Source organism: Podarcis cretensis (genome assembly GCF_951804945.1).
Source record: "Podarcis cretensis genome assembly, chromosome: Z".
Lineage (NCBI taxonomy): Eukaryota > Metazoa > Chordata > Lepidosauria > Squamata > Lacertidae > Podarcis > Podarcis cretensis.
In genome coordinates, this window is record NC_137184.1 from 15,392,115 (window position 1) to 15,412,180 (window position 20,066).

Here is a 20,066-nt window from a genome sequence, read left to right on the forward strand (position 1 = left end):
TTGAACTTGGCCTGGTAGCAAATCAGCAACCAGTGATCTCTGAGTGCAAGTTTTATATGCTGATATGGCCTTACTCCTGTCAGCAATCATGCTGCAGCATTCTGCACCAATTGCAACTTCTGGGACAAGTGTGAGGGATGGCCCACTTAGAGCACATTGCATTACTCCACTCCTGAAATAATCAATGAGATATTGAGCCCCTGATTTTAATAAAAAATTATATAATCCTATAGGGCCTGATCCATCCCCACAAAGGAGCCCTCTTCCCTCACACTGCCTGGCCTCAGTAGCTCATGTGCAGTGCAGGGGCTGCCATTTTGCACACGGGAGGTCACTGTCACCCTCCGGTTCACCCCCTCCAGCCATCCCTCGTCTCCCAAGGAGCACCCTACCTTGGAAGTTACTCATGCCCGGAGCAGGTGAGCCCACAGATGGGGACGGATCAAGCCCATATTCTATATGTATGTCATTAATGAAATAAACAATGCAATTAATATTTATCATGGAGGGTCGTGCAGCAACATCAGTACCACTCTATATACAACAGGAACGAAAACTTTAAAAAGACACAGCCCGAATGAAATAATATCTTTTAAAAATTCATTGCATGCCCTCAGATTCCCAAAATTAGAAACCACTTCTCTCCTTTCCTCTGTATAAATACTTCTCCTTGATAGCTTCAAAGACCTACTGTGGGCACAATTATGCCCTGGATTTTTATTGGAAGACTCTATCAGTGCAGACCTGTTTGAGATCTGCATCTCACAACTCTGGAACTTAATGCCGATGGATAAACTGGCAACCCATATGTGAGAGAGTCGAACAGGCAAGAAACCTGGTATAGTTTTATTACATATGCAGCATTAATGGGACATGGTTACAGGCCTCCAAGGACATATGGCACTTTGCAGAGTGATATCTTTGTTTATAAATTGAAAGTTGAATGTAATTAACTAGATATTTGGTGCTTCTGTGCAGGAGGCAGGAATTGCTGAATATTGATTGTCGCTTCTTGTATAAATAAGTGAAAATAAGAAAATATTTTGAGGGGGGATTGCATTCCAGCAAGCCCCAGCAAAGTAAGATAAAAGCATTAAAAATGGCAGCGGCCCAGTTGATGCATTCGTTTGAAACACAGCAGCAAGATTAAACGTTAAGAGTTTTATCAATTTTATTTAAAGGCTCCCCCTGAAAAGATACAAAGTGGCGGGCCTCCATCAGGAGATTACCCCACCCCCAAACACACAAGTTGTGATGCTGCAACTGACGAACAACAAGAATTAAAGTGCATGTCTGCATTGCAGGATAAAAATGGTTACACCTTTCTTTCCCCCCAGGGATACCTAAAACATTTACAACAGATGGTATTAAAAATATGTGGCACTCAGCATCAGCTGGAAAAAGAATAACTCATAAATAGCATGTCAAAATGCTCAAAGGACCCTGAAAAATTCTGTGTGGTTTGGTGGGATACCATCTTATGTGCATTAGACACGTGAGACTCCCTTTCCTCTGTACAGCGTGGAATTTTACTTTCCTGGTGGTCTTAAGTACTTTACCAACCTATTATTAAGTCTCTTCTCAGATATACTGCACTGCTTTTTGTATTTGTTTTGTATATATTTCTTCTAATTACTTTTTTTTAAAAGAGAGAGAGAGAGAGAAACAGGAGGGACTGATTCCCACTTCCTCCCCACTCCACCCCGCAAATCCCGCAAACTGGCAGAGGGAAATCTTAAGAAAGGCAAGTTTTATACAATGCCAAGCCTGAGCAGAATTCAACCATCTCCTCACCGTGCTTACTCTTCTTCTGCTCTTCCTCAAGTCCCAGCACTCCAGGGATCCCCAGGAAGGTATTGTGGGAGTTCCCATACCAAACGAGCAATTCTTGATCCGGAGGAATCATCTATAGAGAGAGAAGAGGGGGAACGGCTTTAAAAGAGGCTTAGAAAAATTTATGGAGGAAGAGGAGGCTCTCCATGGCTACTAGCCATGATGGCTAGACTGTGCCTCCCTGGCTGGAGGCAGCAATGCTTCTGTGTGCCAGTAGCTGGAAACCACAGGAGGGGGGAGAGCTTTTGTTCTCAGGTCCTGTTTGCCGGTGCGTCTGGTCAGCTGTTGCGAGGATTGTGCTGATACCCTTCTAACCATTATTCTATATTATGATATGTCCAAAGTGTCAGTCCCTGTGCTTAAGGGCTGCAATGCTTAACCAATTAGATTAGGAGTGGGGAACACTTTTCAGCCCAAGGGCTGCATTCTATTTTGGGTGACCTTCCAAGGGCCACATGACAGTGGTAGGTGGGTCCAGAGGGAAAAGTGAATGGAGCAATGCATGTAAAAATGCCCCTTTGTTTTGTTGTCTAGTTTCTCTGTCCTCCATCCAGGAAACCAGAAGAGGCATTATCAGACCTCAAATTCCCTCAAGCAAGGCCATTGAGGGATATGGCCCTTATAAGAAGAGCTCAAGGGCGTGAAAGTGAGACCTGGAGGGCCATTTGCCCACCCTTGAATTAGAGTAATCAGTTGGAGAAAAAAGGATAATCTAAGACATGCCATAATCGTTCCTGCAGGAGATATTTACCGTATTTTTTGCACCATAACACTCACTTTTTTCCTCCTAGAAAGTAAGGGGAAATGTCTGTGCGTGTTATGGAGGGAATGCCTACGGGTGGCATGCCGACGGATTTTCCTCCTCTATAAACTACGTGCGTGTTATGGTCGGGTGCGTGTTATAGAGCGAAAAATATGTTTAATCTTTTGGCTGCACCTAGTAGAAGAGGATAGCCTTTTTGAAATAGAAAAGGAGCTAGCCTCTTCTGCCAGGCAAACAGCAGCAGTTTAAAATATATATATAAACTGTAGATGGAAAGCATCATTTTAAAACAGGCATCCTCTCCACTCTGAAATATCCATCACATACAAGAGGTTATCTGAAATCAGGTGACCAGAGAGGGGGCCTCCTTAACACTGCCTCCCCACCTTTCTGGGAACAGCCTCCTCACCGAGGCTTGCCCAGTGCTAACTGTAATATCAATTCTGGTGCCAAACAAAAGAGAAAAGAAAGAAACATTTTCCAGGCTTGGATGAAAAGGTTACACCAGCCTTTTGCAGAGAAAGGTGGTGCAATTTCTCTGCAAAAACACCCTCACATTCCACTACATCACACAGAGAGCAGTTATTTTCTTTTACGAAAGCTAAGTAGCAAAATGGCAAAAGGCATCAGAGAGATCTTCTGCAGGAGAAAAGAACCTCCCCCTTCCCCAAAAATAAACCTACAAGTGTTGCTAAAATCTTAACTATCATTTTCACATTAGGAGACAAAACCCCAGACATGAAAGATGGCGCATAATAACTGTTCTTAGCACTTGGGTGTGAGTAGGCTGTGTTTGCATCTGTGTGTGTGTGTGTTGCATTTCAGAATATGCTGCAGGGGTAGATGCTCACTGTGTCTGGTCTTCAGGTTCCAGCATTTCCCCACATTTGAAAAGCTTCACTTGTCCACTAAAGTGAAACAGATAGATCACCTAAAGCCAGCAGTAGAGTGACCCCCAGCCCTCCAGATGTTGTTGGACTCTAGCTCTCCTCAGCCTTGACTGTTCGGCTTCAGTGGTTGGTGGACAACGTAGCTTGGCTACATCAGGAAGGCAAAAAGCTCCCCACCCCCTAAACTGAAGTCCTCAGTTGCAATCTCTGATGGACACATGCACAAATGAGAAAGAAGTGGGCAGTTGTGGCTGCCACCCATTGGAACTGGTATGGTGTAAGGCAGGAAGCGCAACGATAGGTGGCGCCAGAGCCAATGAGGGGCAGAGCTGATGGATTCCAGTTTTCTCCCCATCTTCCTCCTCCCGGCGGAGTTCTACAAAGGCAATTCTGACACTCAGGAGGAAGAAGCTGGTAGCCAGTTCCGTTCCATGGACTAAATTTAAGAAAGAAGGTAGACAGGTAAGGGCTGGCTGAGGGCAGACTGGAGTTGATGGGGCACCTCCCTGTTTGCCCTAACAGTCCATTCTCCTATAGAAATTATGCAAGATGTTCCCAGCTGCACCTTATATAAGAGGCAAAGCTAAAAAGTGGATAGCCTCTTAACATGGGTGTAGCCAGGGGGAGCAGGGGGTAGCTCCCCCCACCAATCAAGTAAATAAATAAAAATACTTAGCTAACTAACCAATCAAAGGCAGCAGAAAAACTTGTACAGGGAAAAGCATATTGTGTCAAACACCTAAAAGTCCACAACAAAATAGAATTTCCAATAAGAATTCCAAAGAGCCGCCCCCTCTGGCTTCCGAGATTTCAAAGAAGAGCCTGCTGGATCAGGCCAGTGGCCCAACCAGTCCAGTATCCTGTTCTCACAGTAGCCAAGCAGATGCTTTGGGGAAACCTGCAAATAGGATCCAAGCCCAAGATCACTCTCCTTTTTTGTTTTCCAGCAACTGGAATTCAGAAGCATTATGCCTCTGGTTGTGGAGACAGAGCATAGCCATCGTGGCTAGTAGCCATGAATAGCTCTACACGCCACAAATGTGCCCAGTCCCCTTCTAAAGTCATCCTAGTTTAATGACAAAGTGCCTTTGGATTTCAGCAGCAGAACAAGTATACCAGTAAATTGCTTTCCCTTGGCACTACATTGGATTCAGTCCTATGTTTCTACATTGAACTCCCCAGCACCAGAAGAAGAATAAAAAGTCCGAAGAAGCATCAGCAACTTAGGTTGAAGGCAAGTATTTTTGCTCTCACCCATTCCCTTGTCCGTAACACCCTTACCTCAATGGCCTTGTAAAAGATGCTGTTCCCAATTTGGACCACCTCCAGGTTCTGCTCCTGCTCATTTCTGGCACACTTGATGTATGTCATCCAGCTGCGATGGTCCTCTTGGCTGGCGTCAATGAAATAACGGACAGTTCCATCTTCATTGAAGACCTGGAAAGAAGGGCAAGAGGGTTTCAGTCCATGAATCACACCCACCTACCGCATCTGAATAGATGCATCCAGGTTATCCCACCCCAGAAAAGGTATCATCAGTGTGTTGGAAAAGTTGTAGAAAATTATCAGGAGCATCAAGGCTTTAAAAAAATTGGGCTTTTAAATCTTTCTGCACCCTACATAAAACTTATTTTTCTCACAGTGGCCAGCCAGATGTTCCAACGGAAAGCCTACAAAACAGGACCCGAGTGCAACAGCAACCCTCTCTTCCTGTGGCTTCCAGCTACTGGGTATTCAGAAGCATTACTGCCTCTGGCCATGAATGCAGAGCATTTAGCCACTGTGGCTGGTAGCCATGGATAGCCTTGTCCCATAGTTGAACCAAGAGCTGCATGAAGAAGTCCTTTCTTTGATCTGTCCTGAATCCTCCAACATTCAGCTTCACTGGATGCCCATGTGTTCTAGCATCACGAGAGAGGAAGGAAAGCTTTTCTCTATTCACTTTGTCCATGCCAGGCATAAATTTATACACGTCTATTATGGCAACCTAGTCTGCTTGTGTGACAGAGCCATCCATTCCACCGCCTCCTTCTGACTCATTCTTTCCCACAGGCATTCCCTGTGTTCCTAATAGCTGCATTAGTTCATAATCATAGAGTCTTCTGAGAAGGCCCATAAATGGATGCTGAAGGCAACAACGCCTCTGGAAGTTTGCCCACCCCCGCAAGTGATATTCTCAGGTACAATGTCTCTAAATACCTCAAGGACTGCCTCTCCCCATATGAACCGCTCTAGACCCTGCAAGCTTCACCTGAAGCCATTCTTTGTTGCCTCATCTACAAGAGGCCTTGGGGGGTGGAAACACAAGAATGTATATTTTCTGCGGTGGCTCTCCGTTTGTGGAAGGCTCTCCCCAGGGAAGCTCCCCTGGCACATTTTGTGTCAGGCAAAAACATTCTTCTTTTCCCAGGCCTTTCATCTAGTCCATGGGTCAGCAAACTTTTTCAGCAGGGGGCTGGTCCACTGTCCCTCAGACCTTGTGGGGGGCCAGACTATATTTTTTTTTGGGGGGGGGGGAATGAATGAATTCCTATGCCTCACAAATAACCCAGATGCATTTTAAATAAAAGGACACATTCTACTCATGTAAAAACACTCTGATTCCCGGACCCTCCACGGGCCGGATTTAGAAGGCGATTGGGCCGGATCCGGCCCCTGGGCCTTAGTTTGCCTACCCATGATCTAGTCCAACCCCCTGCAATGCAGGATGTCTCTCAGTAGACTTCTGAATAAACTTTTATTTGTTCTGGAAATCAAAGCACATATCACTCACACTTGAAGCATTGTGATCTTGCCATTCTAATATGACAGGTGTGCCTGTTTTTATACGCTGGACTAGCATCAATTTGTGGAAATTGTGGGCTGTAGACTAGTCCATTGTTAAGAGTGTTTGCTGCTCCAAATGGCCTCAATCTCTGTCATCAGGAATGGGAGGATAAAAGGAAATACAAGGCCAAGTATACATATTATGGGCTGTTCCGCAACCCTAAGTAAAGGGACGTAGCTCAGAGCTGGAGCATCCACTTTGCATGCAGAATGTCCATGGTTCAATCCCTGGCATCCCTTCTTTCCCCTTCCTAATGGGGGAATGCCTGTTGAAAAAAGAGGCATTCTTCCATCTCTTGCATCCCATCTCTTTGTTCAGGGATAGAAGACCTGTGGACTTTCAGATGTTGTTGGACTTCAACTCCCATCATTCCTGGACCATTGACCATGCTGGCTGCAGGGGTTCATGGGAGTTGGAGTCCTACAATATCTGGAGAGCTATGGCTTCCCCACCCTGTTCCAAGAAGAGCCACCCTCCTCTCTCATGTGGACACACACATGCACACATCCTTGCTTCTTTACCTCCCACATCAGATTGTTGTTTTTGCAAAGGTCCACGTGCTCTGGGGAGATGATTCGGCCAGTGAAAGGTCCCATCTCTGTGCCCGCTTTGATCCAGGTCTTAGAAAAGATGCCCAGTCCTTCTCCAGGGATGGAACTCTGGGCAATAATGACTTCTGAAGGCAGCACCAAGCTGGATAACTTCTGGACCTCTGTGCATCAGAGAGAAAGAGAAAAGGGAGAGAAAGAAGTTAAGCTACACCAGTGGTTCCCAAACTTTTTTTGGGGGCCCCAAATTGCTCCCCACCCTACACTATAAAAAGCATTATTCACAATAGCAGTTTGCACAACCCACTAAGGAAGCTAACAACACAATAAAATTCAAAACAGCAATAATTAGTTGCAAATTTTTTCAAAATCCAGTTGAAACAATTCAGTGGAATAGAGTGTAAGGAAGTCCACAGATTTCTGATTTCCCCCATGATGATTACTGTACTTCAATTGTTGTTTTTTTATCCTTTTTTATTGGTGCCCCTGCTTCACTAGAGCTCCAAACAAGCACAAATCCCTGTGTTGCAAAATATAACAATCTACAAAAATGGAAACGCAACACGCAACGTGCTTAGGCTGCCCTTTGGGTAACCCAGCATTTGGAGCAAGCAGGAACAGAGCAATGGGAACTGCCTCATCTTTGGATCAAAGCAGCCCAGTATCCCGTTTCCGCCAGTGGCCAGCAGATGTCTCTGAGCCCTTATAAGCAGGTTGCAAAGGCAAAGTCTGTCATCTCTGAACATCTTGGCTATACTGCCTCTGTAAATTGAGGGTATGGTTAGCTAGCAAAGCTGAGAGATTTGTCATGAATTTTCAACAATCCTCAGTTCTTGCTCCTGGTTAAAAATTCCACTAACATCAGTGGGTGTCCCCCCCCATACCTTTTCTCAAACTCAGCTGTCCCCAATTTGCAATATGGGAATAACAACAGAACTACCACAACAGAGTTGTCATCCAGAGTCCCAAAAACAACACCTGTTTTTGTACATTGGGCATTTGAAAGGCGGGGGGGGGGCTCAAAATCATGATTTGAGGTTCTGCTACTGCCACTGTTCGCATCAGCCACCTAAGGCAGACACCCCACTTTGCCTAATGATAGGACCAGCCATTCAGTGTCTTATCATTATCATGCAATGGGTTGCTTGTATCTTCCAAAGTATAAGAGCCCGGCTGCTGGATCAGGCCAAGATCCAGAGGCGAAACTAGGCTTTATTTCACCTGGGTCAAAGACCCAGTTTGGCGCGCGCGTGCACATACACACACAAGCATTTGTGTACACATACACAGGCTGAGAGCCTCAATGGTGCCCCTCTGAATGCTTCACACACACCCCACCCCCTGTAGCTACAGCTCTGCAAAGGCCCATCTAGTCCAGCATCCTGTTCTCACAGGGGCTGAGCAGATGCCCATTGTGGGAAGCCCACAAGCAGGACCTGAGTTCAAGGGCACTGTCCCGTCCTGTGGTTTCCAGCAACCAGCATTCAGAAGCATTGCTGCCTCCAGTAGTGGTGGAAGAGCATAGCTATCAGGTTTAACAGCAATTGCCTTCCCATTCACAATTCTCACTGTCCAGAGGATGCAAGGAAAAAAAACACAGAACACTTGGGATGGGTCAGGAAAAGAGCCCGGGGAAAATGGATCCCATATCTCCATAGTGGGAGGAAGGCAACAGGCTCGTGTACCAGTAATATGAGCAGCTGACAGTGAAACCGAGAGCTCTCTCCCAGTTCATTGCCACTTTGCTTCCATTGTCATCTCTTCGAAGAGATGCTTTTTTAAAGGTGAGGCGGGTTAAAAAGAGGCGCTCACCTCTCTGGTGCAGGCAGAAATCTAGCAAATTGCATAATTGTGCTGGTGGTACCCAAGCTGGAAACGCAACCTGATCTAGGGACTGATTTAGGTGAGAGTGTTTGGTGCTAAAGCAGGCTGGTGCTGTGTGCACACATTACTGGCTTAAAATGCACTGAGACCATTCTTTTTCACAATTTGGATTGAATCTGGGGTTTTTTAGAGGGTGATGCATCAAAATGCAGCATTTCCTAAGAAAGGACAGGATAGATATGGATGGGGGTTAATGTCATGTGTGTACCCAGTGCTTTTTTTCTGGGGGGACGCAGGGGGACACATACCCCTAAACATTTTGTGAATCTAAGTTTGGCCTCATTGAGGGGCAGTATTTCAATATGAGTAGGAAAATGAGAGTACCCCTAAACATATTTTTTTAAGGAAAAAAAGCACTGTGTATACCACTTCCCAAACAAGTGAAGGGAGTGCTCTGGATGCAGAGTAAGATGAAGCATATATACAGCCAGAGTCCCTGGAGAATACCAGGGGGTTATGGCTGCATTACTGTTTTGCATTAAGGGCCATAGGAGCAGGCTGGAAGAATAATTATGCATTTTTCATTCCAGTTCATAAAGTGCATATGACACTTGATTGTAAAGAAGAACAAAAGCAGTTTATAAAATTATGAAATGATCAGGTTTTTTAAAAAGCAGTTCAAAGCAACTATTTGAAACCTAAAAAAATAATTAAAATCAAGGAAAAGCTAAAAAACCAGATTGAAAGACACATTATATGTCTCTCTGGGGAGGCTTGCCTAAATAAAAATATTTTTAGCAAGCGCTGAAAATAGATTACAACAAAAATGGCTGCCTGAGTTCAATGGGCAGGGAGTTCCAAAGTTGTGGGTGCCACAATAGAAGAAGTAGGATTGAGGTACACTGGGTCCCAAATGAAAGACCAGTGTAAAACCCAATCCATTCTTGATTTGTTGGTTTATAAAAAGGTTTCTAGACAGGATTTTAGTTCTTAAAGGGGTCACAAGACACGTAAGGATGGTGCACATTCATACAAAGGGAACACCCCTGAAAGAATTGTGAACAGATGCCCCTTTGCCTACACAAAAGAATGTTGGGAACTCTAGTTTTCCCCTCACAGAACTACAGTTCCCATCACAGTTCCCTTCAGAAACTACAGTTTCTGGTATTATTATTATTATTATTATTATTATTATTATTATTATTAGTGTGCTTTGCATGTACAGTGTGCACACAGCCTAACCCAAAGTATATAAATTCCTCTGGGAGAATTCACTCATTGCCCCATCCATATGCATAATGCATCACAGAACTGGGTGCACTGACTCATGCTCAAAACCCCACCACCACCATTATTCTCAAACCTTTCCTCTGTCATCTCCTTCTCTGTCTAAATTTAGAAGCACCCTGTGGCAGAGACTAGTCCAGGTTACATTATTATGGAAGTATCACTCCACTTGGATTAAACAGACCATGCCCACCATGTATATTTAAAGCCTGTTTAATGCACCTTTATATCATGTGGCTTCTCCCACCCACCCAGTATCCTGGGAGCTGCAGTTTGTGGAGGGTTCTGGGTAAACTACAGTTCCCATGTTTCTTTGGGGGAGCCACGTGCTTGAAATGTGCACTAAATGTGCGTTAAAAGTATGGTGCAATTGTGGAGAATTATTATTATTATTATTATTATTATTATTATTATTATTATTTTGGGTGTGTGCACGTGCGTAAGCCCTTTTAAATTGGGAGAGATTGACTATGTTAGATCTATCCCCTGAGTGAGAACTTAGTTCAACGCAGCCTATTCATTCCAGTGCGTAGATGATCAAAAGCCAGGAGTGCAAGACAGCACAGGAGCAGTTGTACTATCTATAAAACACACTCCGTTAAACCTACATGGCAGTCCCCGTTGCAAACACACGTCCCTTTTAAAGAGGCGATTGGACTTCTCCAGCTAAGACGCCAACACAGCAATGGAGACAAGAGAGGACTGCTGATCCAGAAGTGGAGCCAATACGAAGTTTGCAGAAGTATGAAAACCATTTTAAGAAAACTAAAAGAGGCACATCCCTCTTGTGTACAAATGAGAACCATGGGAAATAAAGCTAATGGAAAGAAAAATAGGAAAGGAATGGAGTATTATGGTGAAGGGCACGGGTGGGTGCAAACATTTTATCCCAAGCCTCACTTGTAAGTAATGTTTGAACATATTTTGGATTCCACAGCTCAAGCCTTGTCTCTGTAACAAAGTACATCATATACACATAACAGAATGCTCTCCCCAGAGAGGCTTGCTTGGCACCTTCATTATACACCTTTAGGCGCCAAGCAAAAATGTTCCTCTTCAACCAGGCCTTGGGCTGATTAACATCTTATGCACTTTTTAAGTGTTTTAAATGTTATTGGTTTGTGGTTTTTGTTCTTGTTTTTATTATGCATGTCGTGTTTTTATTTTGTATTTTATGTTGCGAACCGCCCTGAGATCTACAGATGATGGGTGGTATACAAATTTAATTAGTAAAATAAAATAAATAAACACTGAGCACCCATAGAGCACCTCAGCACACCACAAAAGCAGGTGATAGCGTGAGCCACATCAGCATAATGCATGGAGGAACAGTGTGCTTCCAAGCTATGTTCTCTTGAAGAGATTTGCGTTATTCTTTAGCCATAAGGTTACAGCAATCATTTTTTTAAAAAAATGCTTACCTCTGAATATCAGGCGCCAAGAAGAAAGAATGGGGTGGGCTGTCCCTTTAAACCTGGCATTTGGCTGTCCTCCATTGGAAACAGGATCTTAAAGCAGATCAACCATTTTGTCTGATCCATCAAGGCTCTCCCTATATGCTCTTAAAATCACTTACGCTCTGGAAATGTAGCCTCCACATTCAGGAAATGGGCCAGTTACCAATTTGCCCATCACACGCACGCACACACACCCTACAAACACACAGAGACACACAATTGTCACAAACCATCACTGTAGTGTGTGGGGGACCCTTCTCTGTTGAGTGGAACCCTGATGAGTGTCCTCAAAGTCTTATCTTGATGACCCCACAGACCCCTGCCAGGAACCAGCCATACATACTAGGAATGCACACGCTTTCATGATAATCCACACAGACACACGTCTACAAATCACGCTGAACACAATGCCCATGTGAGGGTACGTGGAATACATAGGTCCCCCTTGCCGCACCACCCAACCACAGACCCCAAAAGCACAATCACTTGGCCCTCAGTCGCCAACTTAGAGAGGTGTGCGGATGTTTGGGGTAGCTGTGAATTGGGGTTATCGTGGAATATGTTGGCAGAGGATTATAGCCCACTGCGTTTTACTCAGAGTAGACTCACTGTTGGATATAAGCAAGAGTATTGGGGGCTCCTGGGTGTGGCTTTCTCAAGGAAAAGTATGCATTGGTTAACCAATTGGTTAAGATGTCCCCACTGAAACTTTAAGTTCCACTTCAGGGGAAGGGGGAACGTCCGTGGATAAGTGGAAGAGCATCTGCTATGAGTGCAGAAAGCCCAGGCTGAACCCACCACCACCACAATGGCATCTCCAGGGAAGGCAGGGAAGATGCCCCACCTGAAAGTTTGGAGAGCTGATGGTGGTTAGTGTAGACAATACTGAGCTAGCTGGACCCAGGGTCTGACTCAGTGTAAGACATCACTTTTTGTTTTAATCACTTGCTTATTCAGAACCATGAGGACTAGGTCCTTAGTTATAGGGAAAGGCTGCAGCTCAGCAGCAGAGCATCCACTCTGAGTACAGAAGATCCCAGGTTCAGTCACCAACAGCATCTCCAGGTAGAACTGGGAAGGCACCCAATCTGAAACCCTGGGAAGCTGCTGCCAGTCAGTGTAGACAATACTGAGGTAGATAGTCCTAAGATCTGGACTGGTATACAAGCAATGTTTGTGTTCCAGTTGTGCATTGATTCAAATCTGAACTAAATAGTTTTATGGGGACTTCAAAATAAGATAAGTCCAGCCCTGTTGCATTGGGAGTGGGGTCCTGCTCATTTTGCTGAGTGGGGTCTAGACATCTGCTGTGCACAAGTCTTGCCCTATTCCTTGCATGGGCAGTGAGAAAAACAGCTCTCTTTCGTCCACATTCATGGGGCCCTTTTTTTGTTTCAAAGCAGCTCTGTTGGCCCACCCCTTTCCAGTGGGCTTGCACACCCTCCCCCTAATCAGTGGTGCCATCAGGGCAAGACTTGTCTGGGGACCCTCTCAGCAGAATAAGCTGGAGCCCCCACCCCTCAAATGTATAACTGCCACAGTTGGAGCTAAGTGAAGTTAATGCACATTACCAGCTGAGCTGAGGAACACAGGGAGCTCCACATACTGCAGCTCCATTTTGTTTACACTGACTGGCAGCAGCTCTCCAGAATTTCAGACGGGGTTTCCCTCCCAACCCTACCTGGAGATGCCATCCAGGGTCAAACCTGGGAACTTTTGCGTGCAAATCAGGTGCTCTACCGCTGAGCTATGACCCTTCCCCTAAAAGCAAATTAAGTTTCTAGTCCTTGTGGTTCTGGGGAAATAAACATATTTATTTTGCAGGAACACAAAACAACACACACAGAGGCAAATGGTCATCAAGTCCAGAGTTGAAAATTGTGTGCTTGCTGGTTTCCCACAGGCATTTGGTTGGCCACTGTGAGAACATGACCGCCAGACTAGACAGAACCCCTGGCCTGATCCAAGCAGAGATCTTTTGGGGATTCGAAACTGCGCCCCTGCTAACCTCACACACAGAGCCTTTTCACTCACAGATCTTCATTGATGGGGTGTGCAGCACAACGCCCCTTGACTGAGGCCCTGTGGGGTGCATATACCCCATGGAACGGGGTGGAGGAGAGCTGGTGCATAATCTTTTACAAGCCTCCCTTTCTAAGCCAACCTGGGAAAAAGTGGGATGTGGAACAAGGGGGTTCCTGGGCTGGAGGGGGGGAGGGTGGAGAGGGTTAAATAGTGTCCATTGCACTCCATAAAGCAATTTGTCACACTGTTTAAAGTGATCTGCATTCATTTAAGTCCCTTGGATAGAAAATCACTAATTCTAAATTCATTAGCCTTTGGAGATCGCTGTTTGCCCGTCCATGGTCGGCCCTGAATGCCCTCAGAAACTTGTTCTAAAAGGCCCAGGAATTTCTCTGGACAAAATGGGAGAGATTAGCTGGTTGACATCCCCTGAAAGGCCACAGAATGGAGTTTTCATGGCAAATTAAGAAAGGAACAGTAATCTTCCAGGGAGGGTGGGGGGAGTGTAGAAGCAGGGAGTCACGGAGATGCCAGCAGGGAAAATAGACTGTCCTAGGATTGATGAATGAGGGGAAAGCACTTGAGACATTTTGAAGAAAAAGAAAAATGTGACCCCCCCATCAACCCTTTCTTCTTCTTCTCTCCACCCCCCCCTCCCAAATTGCCCTTTTAAAGTTCTTGGTTTAAGTGGGAATTTCTCCCCCCCACCCCGGCCCTCAGGTCAGGCCCAAGTTAACTAAATGAATTTAAAATTTCCTTTATCAGTCAGCTGCTATTACACGCCTAATAAGAATTTAAATGCCAAAGGCTTTTCAAAGAGAGAGAGAATGAGGCTCATACTTTTTGGGGGGTGAAGAGCTAAATTCAAGGGGAAGACAGGGAGTGAGAAAGGCAGAAAAGTATTATTTTAATACTTATATATATATATGATAGATTTAAAAACATCTTTGGGAAGGAGGTCAGAATATGGCACAAATTTACACTCTGGTTATGTTGAGGGGCAGAAAAGTATGTGTTTAGTTCTTCTGAAAGGGCGGGTGAGGAGAAGGAGGGGAGAGGTTTTTGGAGACCATTCAGAGAACACTGATGGGAAAATCCCAGTATCAGAGTGCTTTCAGAATTGGTCTATTAGGCTTTTACAGAAGCTGGATGTGTTGGCTGATTGATTGGTTTTGTTTTGGGGTTTTAATTTTTATTTTCTCCTGGGGGAGCGAATCAAGGTCTCCTGTTACTTCATCCTTTTCCAGGGGTGGGTGGGGTGGAGATCCCAACCTGATCAAGCTTTTTAGATTTCCTTTTGAGGACAGGTAAGTTACTCCCCATCCGTCCCCCCCTAGGAACACATACTTTTGCTGTTGCTGCCGGCATCCTTCTATCTCGAGGGACAATGGAAGAGAATGCTACGGTGGGGTAAAATGAAACTGTTGGAGAGTTACAGCGCCTGCTGTGGAAGCTGCCTCCATACTGACTCAGACCACTGGCTCCATCTGCTCAATATTGGCTACACGGATTAGCAGTGGCTTTCCCAGGATTTCAGGCATGGTTCTTCCCCTACCTGGAAATGCCAGTGAGACCTTCTGCATGCAAAGCAGCTGCTCTACCGCTGAGATACTGGCCTTCCCCTTAAAAAGAACTAAGATGCCAGTCCTCGTGTTTCTGAATTCGAGTTTGATTTAAGTAGGGACATGGGGAGCTGCCTTCTACTGAGCCAGACCAGTGGTCCATCTAGTTCAATATTGCCTACACTGACTGGCAGCAGCTCTCCATGAGGTCTCTCCCAGCGCTACCAGGAAATGCCACTGTGGATTGAACCTGGGACTTTCCAGCTTTATCGCACTTCCCTTTATTTCTGGGGTTGCAGAGAGCGCAAGGAGAGAAACTGATGATTTTTAGCAAGACTTTTACGCATCGTTGGTTAGAGGGGGGAAATTATTTTCGAAAACCCATGCTTTGGGGGGAGGATGTGAGATGAGGGGCGGAAGAGGGGGTGCTGGAAATTACTCAGCACGTATTTCTTGTGAGCCAGGGGTTCTAAAAGAACTTTGTGTCTCGCAGATTTGGGGAAAAGAGATCCCTGATGAATCCACAGGCAGAATGGGATGCCTTTAGGGCATTTCTTAATAAAGGCACATTTCTGTTTAGGCGGAGCTAATACTGTCGAGAGCTACCTCGGGGCTTCATCGCGTCCGGTTTCAGTGGGAGAGATTTCGAAAGCGCGCCTCAGTTTTCCTCCTGGAAGGCAACCTCCCCCCTCCTCCCAAAAAGTACGTCTTGGAGTCCCGCTGAATATTGCCAGGAATGCAACATTCAGTTTATAGCCCTCTTCGGGTTTTTTTTGGTAAAAAACCAGACAAACTTCCTAAGGCTGTAACCCTAACCCACTTACCTGGGAGTAAGCTCCAAGGGATGCAATAGAACTTACTCCCAAGCAAGCACGACTGGGATTAAACTTTCCAGCTGCCATCCTGACCCCACTTACCTGGGAGCAAGACCAGTTGAATGCAACAGGACTTACTCCTGAGTAGACACGGTTAGGTTTGAGCTTGGAAATTATTCTCTCACACCCTTCTAGACCTCTATCCACACACACACATCGACCCTCCAGGAGGTCTCTGAGGGTTATAGACTCACCTCCAGAGAAGGACTGAGCCAGGACCTCCGCCGTGAAGGCCGTTTTGGGGTTGCTGTGCGCCCCTCCTCCGCCTCCTCCGCCTCCACCGCCACAGCCCCCGGCGGCCTTCTCCTCGAAGAGCTGCTCGCCCAGGACGTTCCTCCACCGGCCGTAGAGGAAGCTGTGCAGGATGTCCGACGTGATCACCTCGGCCAGCGAGAGCCCGGGCCCCTTCAGCCCCCCCTTGAGGACCAGGGCTTCCGCGGGGAGCACGGAGCCCATCATAAGGACAAGGTGGGGCGAGGCTTCAAGGGAGATGGTAGGTTTTGGGGTGTGTGGGAGTGTGTGTGAAAGTGGGGGGCAAGCTTGGAGCTGGGGTCTGCGTGGGGGTCAGAGATCCTGGGCAGCTGGCTCTGATCTGTTCGGGGAAAGAGAGAGAGAGAGAGAATGAGAGAGAGAATGAGAGGGAGGCGGGCTGTCCCAGGAGCAAGTGGAGACCCCCAAGCCACTGCCTGCTTAGCAAGTGGCAACAGAGTCTTCTGGGCCCAGATCCTGAGGGCTGGTACTATATATGCGCTCCGATGACCCCTCTAATTGGTTATTAATAACCCCCCCTCCTCTACCACCCTGACGTCGCAAGATAGACTTGTTCTACCAGAAGGAGCCAGCGCTTGAGAAAAGGGAGAGAGTGGGAAGGAGGGAGGGGGGCCCTCCTCCTTTAGAGGGGGTGGGGGCAGCTGATCTAGGCAGAGGTGGGGGGAGAGGGAGAGGCGGAGAGTCTGCCTTTCCTAGCCCACCCTGAGCCCACCAATGGAGGCAGAGACAGAGAGAGGCAGGACGATGTGTAGGCGGGGGGGGGGGGGGAGAGAATCACATCTTTCGACACCTGCTATTTCCAAAGGTTCCTGGCACACACAAAAAGCTTTGCCAGCCTCTTTAAACAACTCCCGGGAGGACTAGAGAGAAGAAGAGAGTTTAAAAATTAAAATAATAATGTTGATAATAATCTAGGAAGGGATTCTGGCACACGCAGAGATCTCATCGCACCTGCAAGGTCCGGGGATCTATCCCGCCCCCCCTCGATTGGAAAGAGGGGTCTTTTCTTAAAGCGCAAAGAAGGGAATACTGAGGCTAGGATGAAGTGGGTCTTCATTAATGGGGCAAGTGGAGAGCCTCCATACACCCGCCCAGAGGTGTAAGGAGCGAGCTATCGGTTGGCGTTCCAGCCGAGAAAGAGAAAACGACGAGAAAACGAGAACCGGGAATCTTAGACGTGAAACTGACCCGGGAAATGGACGAGGCGCGCTGCGCTTGGGTTGGAAACTGAGAGACAGCGCAGATCGGAGGGGTCCTCTTATGTTTTTGAAACAGTATGAATAAATATAGATAGATGCTTCTCCCACCTGCCCCAGCTCCCAAATATTACGCAGACCTCCTAAAAATCTCGAATCCTGCTTCCCTTAGCAAAATCCACAGCACACGCGCCTTAAGATGTTTGATTCCTTCCTAAGAGTTTCTGAGCTAGTGGAGACGGGTATCCGTGCGCTTCTTTGGACGCTCGTTTCCACCCAAGCGCTTTCTCTCCCAATCCGATCGCCAGATATTATGGACACAGGTCGTTTTGGGAAGAGACGGGGACGCCCGGCGAAGGAAAAGGGGGAGCTGAGTCCCCATAGGAAACTCGGGGGCGTTCTCTCTCACGCAAAGATTGAGGGTTGTTCAGGAAGGGCAAGTCAGATAGAATTTCAGTGTAGGATTAGGTGTGAGAGAGATTGAGAATAAGAGACTATAGAAGAAATTGTATTAAGCAGATAAGTCAAGAGGAATTTTCTGAAGCGCTGGAGCTTGTTCGAAGAACGTCTCTACCTAGCTGGATGGATGGGGCAGAAAGAACGCGAAAGCCGCTCTATGGATCCGCTGCTCGGAACCGCTTTTAAGCGGCAGAAACGGGAACGTCTGAATAATAATAATAAACTAGCCTTACAGAATTACCTGGGTGAAAATACAGAATGTCCTGGTCGTGTGCTGATTTTTTTAAAGCAACAATCTTTATCTGTCTCACGCATACCATACGCGCTTTTTCGTTTTAAAAACGAAAATGTTTTTTCATAGTTGATGTTTTGAGGGATGATCAAGAAAGGAATCAAGGATTCTAAATAAAAACAAATATTCCAAATCTGTCAGTCTCTTTCTTTTTCAAATAACGCCGCTCCACTTTTTTAAATCCGGAGTGGAACTAGATTAGAGAGAGAGAAGCAATTTGTTTTTCTTACATTTCAGAACAGAAATCTCCCCCCTCCCCTCTTTAATACCAAAAATGATAATGTCGACGGCTATCGTTATAACCCATGATAATTAGATACGGATCGGTTCCCTTTCACCACCAATTAAGTTGCCTCAAACCGGATCAAGAAGCGAAAACGCTTTCAAATCCGTTTAGGCGCCTACGAGACAGGGGTCCAGGTCTAGGATGTCGTCTCAAAGCTTCGCAAAGTGCATCATCCCTAAAACTCTCCGGCGGAATACAGGATCTGCCCTTTTAGGCTGAAGGCTACGGGACCGAGAAAGATTTGATTGACGGCTGAAAAAACCCCAGTAGGAAACATTTTTATTTTATTTTCTCCCCGACATCCCCCACTTTTCTAAGCGTCAGTAACAGAAGCAGATTATAGGGGCGACGCGCTATTTCTCTCCCTGGGCATAAACACAGTCCTGAGAGAATAGAGGGTTCAAAAACAAAACAAACAAAAACAAAAACAAAACCCAGGCAGCCATCTGCGCAGCCCGGAACCAGGTTTGCAAGTCCCGAACAGGTAATCGGGAGTCTCTTTCCCAGGGGAAAACGGGCACTGCCAGGCTCCTCAGAGCGGCCACCTTTCGCTTAGGGAGGATCCGATATGTAAATCGGAAAGGAACTCAGAATTTCTATTATTTCTATTATTACTATTATTATTATTATTATTATTATTATTATTGGCGGCGGCGGCGGCGTCATTAAACAGAACCACAGACATCTGAAATAGGCTAAAAGCAACGCCTTAAACTCGGATTTAGGGGCGCAAAGTTTGTGAACAGTTGATACAGAGAGAGAGAGAGAGAGAGAGAGAGAGAGAGAGAGAGAGAGAGAGAGAGAGAGAGACGCACAAGAGCACGAGAGAGGTAGATAGAAGAAACGCGGAGGCACATACATCAAGATAGACAGACTGACAGACACACACACGCACGCACACCCACCAGAAAGAGAATTAGACATACACAATTAGATACACGCAGAGTTAGATAGATATGCACAAAGGTATACACGCACACGCTATAGAGAACGAGCGAGAGAACGAATTAGATGAGTTAGATAATACACATCGGTACGCGCACGTTATTTAGAGAGATACGAAGAAAGTTAGATACAGAGAGACACACAGAAAGACACGCAATATATAGTTATGCACAGAAATACACGGTGGAGTTAGACACACATGCACACTCTATACATACATAATACACACATATAGATACAGATAGATATAGGGAGTTAGACAGAAACACGAAAACCAGACGTATTGGAGACTCAGAGGTTCAAATTTAACACACACCCCTTCCGCAGTCTTCCCAGCTCAGCACCTCCTCAGTCGTCCCCTTTGAGATCCTCACTCTTCCCCTCCTCAAAAGGTAATTTTGCCACTGGTTGGAGGACCAACTTCGCAATCGATAGGTGCGGGGGGGGGGAATAAAATATATCCGGCCTCACCGTCCCCTAAGAAGATGTTTTAGGTACAGAAAGATATAATATTAAAAGATTTAGAGGGGGAAAGCTATTCTCCAAATAAATGAGTAAAAAGTCTGCTGTGTCTTTAAAGCTCCCTGGATTTCTTAGGTAGAGGCGTAGGAAGCCTGATTTGCTTTGCCATTCAGGTCAATAGATATGAGGCAGGGAAAGAGCTTGCATTTGACTCTTTGTACTGTATGACGCGGATTCTCACAACCGCTTTACACGGATCATCTAT

General features: G+C 46.0%; 1 protein-coding gene and 1 long non-coding RNA gene across 8 annotated transcripts in view; one reads left to right on the plus strand and one right to left on the minus strand.

Annotated features, from left to right (window-relative positions):
- LOC307207544 overlaps positions 1-5,458 on the plus strand; it is an 18,588-nt gene extending 13,130 nt beyond the window's left edge. The window contains exons 1-4 of one of the 3 annotated variants that reach the window (XR_013834698.1): positions 662-826; positions 4,586-4,720; positions 4,816-5,015; positions 5,129-5,458. This is a non-coding gene — a long non-coding RNA (uncharacterized lncRNA). Of the gene's footprint in view, positions 1-661; positions 827-1,922; positions 2,586-2,738; positions 4,721-4,815; positions 5,016-5,128 lie in introns of those variants that run through there. The other 2 variants (XR_013834699.1, XR_013834697.1) reach the window with 2 other exon arrangements.
- PRDM12 (PR/SET domain 12) overlaps positions 1-18,876 on the minus strand; it is a 21,992-nt gene extending 3,116 nt beyond the window's left edge. Inside the window, exons 1-6 of one of the 5 annotated variants that reach the window (XM_079961418.1) lie at positions 18,058-18,876; positions 16,086-16,483; positions 6,835-7,025; positions 4,768-4,923; positions 1,795-1,906; positions 393-455 (exon numbers count right to left, since the gene is read on the minus strand). In XM_079961418.1, the coding sequence (XP_079817544.1) occupies positions 393-455; positions 1,795-1,906; positions 4,768-4,923; positions 6,835-7,025; positions 16,086-16,350 (787 nt within the window). In that variant the 5' untranslated portion in view covers positions 16,351-16,483; positions 18,058-18,876. Of the gene's footprint in view, positions 1-392; positions 456-1,794; positions 1,907-4,767; positions 4,924-6,834; positions 7,026-16,085; positions 17,444-18,057 lie in introns of those variants that run through there. The other 4 variants (XM_079961417.1, XM_079961421.1, XM_079961420.1 and 1 more) reach the window with 4 other exon arrangements.
- Between the last annotated feature and the right edge of the window lie 1,190 nt (positions 18,877-20,066).